The sequence below is a fragment of the Scyliorhinus torazame genome, chromosome 11 (genome assembly GCF_047496885.1).
Source record: "Scyliorhinus torazame isolate Kashiwa2021f chromosome 11, sScyTor2.1, whole genome shotgun sequence".
Lineage (NCBI taxonomy): Eukaryota > Metazoa > Chordata > Chondrichthyes > Carcharhiniformes > Scyliorhinidae > Scyliorhinus > Scyliorhinus torazame.
In genome coordinates this window covers 114,107,671-114,117,270 of record NC_092717.1, presented here as the reverse complement: position 1 = coordinate 114,117,270, position 9,600 = coordinate 114,107,671, and the positions used below count along the sequence as shown (strand labels likewise).

General features: G+C 45.1%; 1 protein-coding gene across 1 annotated transcript in view; it reads left to right on the top strand.

Moving 5' to 3' along the window:
* Positions 1 to 3,141: 3,141 nt before the first annotated feature.
* Positions 3,142 to 9,600, top strand: part of adhfe1 (alcohol dehydrogenase iron containing 1) — a 94,175-nt gene continuing 87,716 nt past the window's right edge. The window contains exon 1 of the mRNA XM_072467647.1: positions 3,142 to 3,230. Coding sequence (XP_072323748.1) covers positions 3,178 to 3,230 — 53 coding nt within the window. The 5' untranslated portion in view covers positions 3,142 to 3,177. The remainder of the gene's footprint in view (positions 3,231 to 9,600) is intronic.

Here is a 9,600-nt window from a genome sequence, read left to right as displayed (position 1 = left end):
TTTGCAGGTGGCGGTGCGGGCCGGGCAGCGTGGGCGGGGATGATTTGCCAGCCCGCAGAAGAAACAGCGGTGTCCAGCGATGTTAGCGGGCCGTCTCGCCGCGCAGGCTTGCAAGGTCAGGGGAAAGGTCTGAGGGGCTGCCGCTACAGGATGCCATGCAGCCCAGGGGGCTGCTGCACGATCGGGAGCAAAGGACAGCGCGTTTTTATATGCAACGTGCATGGACCCCGCCAGGGCCCGTGCCTCTGCAAGTCCCAGAGTGTCCATTTCTAGGAGCGTTCGGCGGATATCGGGGGAGGTCATACCTGCCACGAAAGCAACCCTGATCAAAAGTTCCGTGTGCTCGTTCCCCGAAACTGGCGGGCAGCCACAGTTTCGGCCCAGCACCAGCAGCGCCCGGTAGAAGTCTTCCAACGTTTCCTCGGGGCTTTGCCTCCTAGTCGCCAGCAGGTGACGAGCGTAGACCTGGTTCACAGGGCGGATATAATGTCCTTCTAGCAGCTCGATCGCGGCATCATAATTCGCCGCCTCCTCGATAAGAGGGTAGATCCCAGGGCTGACCCGTGAGCGTAGGAGATGCATCTTTTGTCCTTCCGTGGGGGTGTCGGCGGCCGTGTCGAGGTAGCCCCTAAAGCCAATGTTTGAAAATAGCAGCAGAGCTGTCTGCGTGGGGGCTGAGCTGAAGGCACTCCGGTTTGACATGGAGATCCATCCTTTCAACTGAAGTTGTAGCAGATTAAATTGATGCGCAATCAATTACTCTCAAGACAAGGTGAGTCATAACTAATAGGCTTTAATCTGCTAGAACTCTTCCCCAGCAGCTTCGATACAGAAAGTGAAGGCTGCTGGGACGGCATCGATTCTTATACTCCGCCTCTCAGGGCGGAGCTATGTACATCAGCCAATGGTAGACTCCTGGGTCTAACCAATGGTCATCCACCTCTCAGGTACCACAATACCTGGTATTACCACAGACTAGTAATCCAGAGACGCAGGGTAATGCTCTGGGGTCTTGGGTTCGAACCCCACCATGGCAGATGGCGGAATTTGAATTTAATAAAACATCTGGAATTAAAAGTCTAATGATGACCAATGAAACCACTGTTGATTGTCGTAAAAACCCATCTGGTTCTCTAATGGTCTTCAGGGAAGGAAATCTGCCTTCCTTATATGCTCTGGGCTACATGTGGCTCCAGGTACTGAGTTCATGGGCCATTAGGGATGGGCAACAAATGCTGGCCCAGCCAGCGACGGCCACATCCCAGGAACAAATAAAATAAATAAATATATAAATAAACAGCGGGAAAAATTAAAGAAACTGTTCAACAAAAATGAGTTAAGTTGAAAGATGAAACCTCAGTGAGAAAGATCCATCTGTGGCTTATTAAGGATTGTATTGCATTAAAAAAAGAGACATAATGTTGCAAAGGACAGTTGTAAGACTGAGCTTTGGGAGTGTCTTAGAAACCAGAAAAGAGTCACCAAAACGCTGATGAAGGAAAAAGTAGAATATGAGAATAGAAAAACAGGTTTTAAGCGCTTTTACAAGTATATATAAAGGAAGACAGTAGCTAAAGTTAACATTGATCCCTTAGAAGCAGAGACAGGAGAAATTATCATGCGGAATGAGGAAATGGCAAAGACATTGAACAAATATTTTGCACCTGTCTTCACAGTACGAGACACAAATTACATACCAGAAATAAAGGGTAACCTAAAGGTTGTAAGAGTGAGTAAATGAATGTAATGAATATCAGCAAAGAATAAGCACTGGAGAAACTCAAGAGATTCAAACTTGACAAATCCCAGAACCAGCTGGCTTATATTCTAGAGTTCTAAAAGAGATAGTTGCAGAGATGGTGGATGCACAGGCTACAATTTTTCAAAATTCCTTAGATTCTGGAGCCATCTCAGCAGATTGGAAGTTAGCAAATGTCACACTGCTGTTGAAGAAAGGAGGAAGAGAGAAAATAGAAAACTGCAGGCCAGTTAGCCTGACGTCAGTCATCAGGAAAGGTCTGGAATCTATTAAGAAAATCTTAACAGTGTGATTAGAAAATCATGGTATGATTAGAACAAGGCGGCATAGTTAAATGAAAGGGAAATCCTGTTTCACAAATTTGTTAGATTTCTTTTGTGGATGTAACTCGTAACATAGATAAAAGGGAACCAGTAGATGTAGTATACTTGGATTTCCAAAACATAAAGTGCTGCACAAAAGATTGATACACAGGATAAGGGCTCATGAGTGGGGGTGATATATTCAGTAAGACTGACACAGATCAGGATCCAAAACTTCTGGTGAGACTGTAACAGGTTGAAACTATAAAAAAGTACACAGAACTATCAGAGCTCAGATGAAGATAATGATCCCAGAACTGCAGTACAAGCAGGCTGAAGAATCTAGATCAAAAAGCTGAGAATAGGCTGTTTCTGTACTTAAAGATAACATTGTGCCACCCAGACTGCCATAAGCAGAGTTAATGAGGTTCTGCAAACATGTACCAATTCTGAAAGTTGTGCCCATGAAACTCAGGTTGGTTGTGCCCTGCTGTCTGCTGAGGATCAGGTAATCTTAGAAAGAGGACTGAAAATCTTTGTGAGGTAAACAGAGTTTTGAAGGATTTTGTGACTGAGAATGATGGCCCATATGCTGAAAGGGGGCAAGTTGTGAAATCTGTCTGAGTAGTATCAGCCATGTGTACTTGTAGTTGATAACCAACCACAATTTGCCTGTTAATTCATGTTTACCTTATGTTGAGTCTATGTTTTAGAGTCTACGTAGTACCCAAGATAGTATTATGTATTTGTTTTGCTTGATTCTTGTTTAGTAACAGTTATTTTGTTTAAAGCATGGAATCTTGGCTTGTCTTTCAGATTTATTTCTTTTTATTGTTCTTGGCTGAGGTCATATATAGTTTAAAAGGAATTTTTTGAAGGGCTACAGGGAAAGAGCAGATAATTGGAAAACTCCCAAGAGCTGGCACAGGCCAGATGGGCAGAGTGGCCTTTTGTGCGGGCAGGTTCTGTGTTTTTGTTTTGTGCCTGCAGCTGGCTATCAGTAAGTGCTGCTGAGATTTTTAAAATACTAGAGCAAAGCTGAGCATATGTTTAGTTAGTACTGGGTGTGTTATTCCCTCTATCCCATAGTTCTTCACTGTCGGCTGTCTCAAAGTCATGGCCGGTCGGGAGAGAATTGTTCACTTGTTGAAGCAGCTGCAACAGGCATCGTAAGTGGCCAAGACCAAAACAATTACTTTGAATGAAAGGAATCGATCTTTCTGGTAGTCTTATCGCCGCTGCTAATACTGCTGCGTTGTTGGCCGATCAGTGTCCTTTGTAAATCTGTGTTGCTGAGATCAGCAGACACAGTGTCTGTACTAACAGTCAACCCAGAATGGCCGCACCACGAGCAGCTGCTGCCGGCGCTACACGAAATCCAGCTGCTGCAGAGATGTCAGTCCTCAAGGACACCGGCTTTTCAATCTTGTTCTATAATTTCGCTCATTTGTACCTGTCGCCCCCGGCCCCGGGCCTGCAGCGTCAATGCAGCAATCCCTAATAGAGAAGCCACACAACTGGCTCCATGGAATTCCCGCAGAAGGAGGCCATTCGGCCCATCGGGTCTGCACCGACCCTCTGGAAAAGCACTCTACCGAGACCCCCCCCATCCCGGTAACCCCAGCCAACTACACATCTTTGGACACTGAGGGGCACTGTGCCGCTCTCAACACTCAATTTGGGCCTTATGTGCAAGAATTTACCAGTGCCAAGTGGACCCACAGTGTGTGTACTGCATATGTATTATATAGATATTAAGATCGACAGTAGATTGTTTTACCAGAAGATTAAACAACTGTTTTAAATCTTTAATTGGTAACTTTCATTCATATCATCGTGAAAATTCATGATCAGCTCTTTGGAGGGATGTTTTTTTAAATTTGATTATGGGATGTGAGCATTGTTGGGTATGTCAGCATGTATTACCTGTCCCTAATTGCCCATAAGAAAGTGATGGTCAGCTGCCTTCTTGAATTGCTGCAGTCCATGTGGTGTAGGTATATCCACAGTGTTGTTAGGGAGAAAGTTCCAGGATTTTGACCCAGTGATGGTGAAGGATCGGCGATATAGTTCCAACTCAGGATGGTGACTTGGAGGGGATCTTAGAGGTAGGTGGTGGTCTCCCCATTCATCTACTGCACTTGTCCTTCTAGGTTGTTGAGGTTTCAGATTTGAAAGGTGCTGTCAAAGGAACCTTTGCAGTGCATCTTGTAGATGGTATGCATTGAATGCTGGTGGCGGAGGGTGCCAATCAAGCAGGTTGCCCTGTCCTCAACGGTGTTGAACTTTTTGAGTGTTGTTGGAGCTACACCCAACCAGGCAAAAAAATCACACACTTGTGCCTTGTAGATAGTGGTCAAGCTTTGGGGAGTCAGGAGGTGAGTTACGAGCCACAGAATTCCCAGCCTCTAACCTTTGCATGTATTACAGTATTTATATCGCTAGTCCACTTCAGTTTTTGGTCAATGGTAGTGCCAGGGTACCTGGATGCCAGATTGCCCGTGCCAGAGATCGGGCCAGGGGTGCCCTGCTGTCAAGAAGTGAAGTGAGGGGGAGTGGGTGCTCGAGGACACCCTAAGAGGTAAGTTGGGACAGTGGGAGGAGGGGTGGGGTCTGGAGGCCACAGTGAGGAGTCCGAGGGGGGTTGAGAGATCGGAGCTACCTTTCTTCCTGAACTGACGTGTGAGGTAAGTGTGGCCTTGGTGGGGCATTCCCGACCGAGGCTAGAAAAAAAAACCGACTGAGTCCCGTTTGATAGTGGAGTCGGTTCTCGACACTTGCAGTGCCGAGAAAGACCCCACTATACACACCCAAAACAGATGTCTGTTTTTGTGCGTTAAATCGCACCCACAGAGCTAACATTTCAGATCAATCACCTTTCATCAGGAATAGGAAGACGACAGAGAAATAACAGCTGGATCTATGAACAAAATGATACCAAGCCGCCCACATAAGCAGATATCAGGACAGCTGACCAAAAGCTTATATTTTAAGGTGTATCTTAAAGGAGGAGAGTGAGGCAGATACGGTTAGTAGTGGTTAGCACTGCTGCCTCACAGCTCCAGGGACTCGGGTTCAATGCCAGCCTCGGGTCAATGTCTGTGTGGAGTTTGCACTTTCTCCCCGTGTCTGCGTGAGTTTCCTCCGAGTGTTCCAGTTTCCTTGTGCAGTCCAAAGGTGTGCAGGTCAGATGGATTGACGATGCTAAATTGCCTTTCGTGTCCAAAATGTTTAGGTGGGGTTATGGTGATAGGATGGAGGTGTGGGCTTAAGTAGGCTGCTTTTTCCAAAAGGCCAGTGCAGACTCAATGGGCCGAATGGCCTTCTTCTGCACTGTAAATTCTATGATTCAATGGTAACCCCCAGAATATTGTAATGGCAATGGTAATGCCATTGAATGTCAAGTGAGATGGTTAGATTCTCTGTTATTGGAGAGGGGAATTGCCTGGTACTTGTGCAACAAGAATATTATTTGCCACTTATCCCAAGCCCAGAATGTTATCCAGGTTTTGTTTTCATGCCGGCATGGACTTTTTCAGTATCTGAGGAGTCACTAATGATATTGAACACTGGGCAATCATCGGCGAATATCCCCTCTTCTGACCTTGTCATGTGCCAGAAATATCAAATGAGGCCAGATGAGTTGAAAAAAGGTGTAGTCCTACTTCTGGGAGTATACTATGTATCACCAAAAAGTCAGAGGAAGGGACTAAAGCAAATATGTAGGCAAATTGCTGAGAAGTACAGAAATGATGGGGCCGTAATGGCAGGGCATTTCAACAACCTCAATACGAGCTGAGATAAAATCATTGTCAAAGATCTAGAGGATGCAAAAGTTTTTAAATGGATTCAGGAAAAACATTTCAAATACAGAGAACCCCAACAAGAAAGAAGGGACAGTTCTGGATTTAGTTTTAGGAAATGAAGCTGGGCAAATGGAAGGGAATGTTGTGGCTGTGAGCATAAACGGAGATAGCCTAAGAGTGAACAATCAGGCTAATTTTGCCAAACTGAGATTTGGGGCTGGATTCTCTGATTCTCAGGCTATGTCCTGACGCCAGCGTGGGAACGGTGGCCTTTTACGACCGAACATTCTGTGCAAAATGGCCACCGATCCTCCGTTTGGTGGGGGGCTAGTAGGAAGGCAGCGTAGAGATCCCCAGTTCTAGCTGCCGATATGGCCCGGAGAATTGCTAGGTCCGTGGCCGCGCATGCGCACTGCGACGGTCTGCAGCGGCCGCACCGTGCAACATGGCGCTGGCCGCGTGTGGTCCCGGCCTACAAAATAGTGCCTTCTCTTTGGTCGGCCCACGAGCCCGGACCGCCCCCCAACAGTGCCCCCAGCCCCTACCAAAGTCCCCCCTTCCCGCCGATCGGCCTTCCCCCGACTGTGACGGCGTGGACTGAGTCTACAGTCGCCATGCCGAGTTCCCGACCGGTAAGACCATGAGAGGCCCACGACATCGGGAATTCGGCCAGTTGGGAGCAGAGCATCGGGGAGGATGAGCCTCAGGCAATGTCCTGAGGCTGTCGATACGGCGTGCGGTGTACTCCTAGAGTACGCAGCTTTGGAGGGGGCAGAGCATCACAAATTCGGCACCGCCCCAATTTTCGTTGGAAACGAGTATTCTCCTGCCGATTTCGGCGTCAGCAACCGACAGCGCCAGAAGAGAGCAGTGTGTGTTGCTGGGACTGGAAGGAGGCCCACAAATATTGACATGGATGATGGATAAGATGAGTCTGGGCTTTGTGGGTGGGGAGAGATTGGGCACCCTGGGGAGGGAGGTGGGGGCAGGCTTTGAAGGCCTAGCACAAAAGGAGGATATGATCTTAAGGATAGTTCCCTAATGTGCAGAGGGCACCCCTGAAATTAGGTAACAGTGATCCGACCTCAGTCATGAGATGAGTCTGCAATGCAGTCTATTATTAAAAAATCTAAATATATTCCCTCTATTGCATTTCAAAGAATTCAATAAAGTTTGTCAAGTGTGACCTTCCATTTTGAAATTTTTAGATAACTTGGTCGAACACAAAGAATGAATGATCTTCCAGAACTAGACAATTACTCCAGTGTAATTCATAAGTTTATGCTTTTAATTGATATTTTAATTGTCCATTGGGATATCAGGGTGAATAATAGCCATGTTTTAATAGACTGGCAATACATTTTGATTCTGCGTTTTAAAATTCTTGTTTAACAAGCCCTTTTTATATTTCATTTATTTCAATGATTAGATTATTAGAAGTAATAATGTTTCTATTTGAATTTTATTGTAAAATTTCTATTTGTCACACACACACACACCTTCCCTAATCCCCCCCTCCGCCAAACCCACCAAATGTAGATGCAGTCTGAAACTGGAATGAAGTGAGATTTCTTAGAAGAACATGTCTTGCTCCACTTCATCTTGAAGTTGTGTGGACCTCCATACTCAATGTACATGTAGCAAACTGAGTGTTGATGCAAACCGGAAAGTGCTGTGCACTAGTACTGAAATTGTAGTGTAAATGCACCCTAAGGGTTGAATTTTCACATTCCGATGGAGGTGGCAATGGGTTCGTGAAAGAAAAACTGAGATTTGTGGCCACAAATTTCAATTTAGAGTACCTTCCTGACCCAGCGCTATGTGTTGCTTTTTCGTGAATTGGGAAGGCTTCGAGTATGGATTGCATTTCCTAAGATCGAGTTGCCATTGTGAGGTCTATGGGAAATTTTTATTTCTTTCCCCATTCTATGTTCATGTGCTAGTGCAGGTTTTGGAAGGCCTAAAGAGCCCACTAAGAATTTGTAACCATTAAGGGGAGTCTGTTGAGGAGTCTGGAACATTCTGACAACTAAGGATTAAATGTTTTAACACCTTCAAAAGTCACTATTAGATACTGTTTTGTAATGTGGATGTGTTTTTAATGCAGTGATAGATCATAGGGCTCTGTACTGCAAAGGTAAATTGGCCATCACTTTGACCACTATTATGTAAGCGTTGACATGCATTACAGTACTTTATCCAAAGAAGAATTAGGTATGATCAATTTAAACCCGTGGAAAGATATGGTGCAAACCTTTCCTGTTATGTTTTGAACTGTGATTTAAATGTCCAGTGAGTTCCAGCTTTGGAAGAATTACACTACTGTTGAGGTTATATAAAAACTAAGCATCTACTGCACTCCATTGATTGAGAGACAACCTGCTTTGAAATGAAACACCATCTGCAGCTTTAAAAGACTAATCTTTCTTTTCCAGTTTCAGTGGACTCCAATGTTTACATTTCTCAGGACTTGTTATTATTGCTGAGCCCATAATTAATATTTGGTTGGGTTTTAAGCAGTTCAGAGTCACCTATTTGTGCTCACACTTTGATTGACAGTTTAAATAGGTTATTCAAGGATTATCTATCTTTAATGCGATAAGTGGACTAGTGTTTGTTTTGACAAAAGATTGGCCACTTGAGGGAGTTTACATGTTTTGAATAACTTTTTTGGATGAAAGTTTTCTCAGCATGAAGTGTTTTTGAGGATGACAGCAGTTTTAGATTATTACATGTTTAATTTTTAATGTCCGTTTCAAAGATATCCTGAGGTCCGCCCATGATGGCTACTATGGAGAATACATGGGGAGCATTGAAGGAGGCTTGGGGGATATGAGGGCATAGAAGGGGCTTGGGGATTCTGAGGGATTATGGAGGAAGTATGGGGCCATGGAAGAGGCATGGGGAATGTAAGGGGGGCCTGGGATAGCATGGGGGCATGGTAAGCATGAAGGGACAAAGGCAATTTGAGGAGGCTTGGAGAGGGCATGTGGAGGGTTGGGTGGATGGTGAGAGTGTGAGGGGGGGGGAATGGATGTGGTATATCTGGATTTCCAGAAAGCCTTTGACAAGGTGCCACACAAAAGGTTGTTGCATAAGATAAAGATGCATGGCATTAAGGGGAAAGTAGTAGCATGGATAGAGGATTGGTTAATTAATAGAAAGCAAAGAGTGGGGATTAATGGGTGTTTCTCTGGTTGGCAATCAGTTGCTAGTGGTGTCCCTCAGGGATCAGTGTTGGGCCCACAACTGTTCACAATTTACATAGATGATTTGGAGTTGGGGACCAAGGGCAATGTTTCCAAGTTTGCAGACGACACTAAGATAAGTGGTAAAGCAAAAAGTGCAGAGGATACTGGAAACCTGCAGAGGGATTTGGATAGGCTAAGTGAATGGGCTAGGGTCTGGCAGATGGAATACAATGTTGACAAATGTGAGGTTATCCATTTTGGTAGGAATAACAGCAAAAGGGATTATTATTTAAATGATAAAATATTAAAACATGCTGCTGTGCAGAGAGACCTGGGTGTGCTAGTGCATGAGTCGCAAAAAGTTGGTTTTCAGGTGCAACAGGTGATTAAGAAGGCAAATGGAATTTTGTCCTTCATTGCTAGAGGGATGGAGTTTAAGACTAGGGAGGTTCTGCTGCAATTGTATAAGGTGTTAGTGAGGCCACACCTGGAGTATTGTGTTCAGTTTTGGTCTCCTTACTTGAGAAAGGACGTACTGGCAC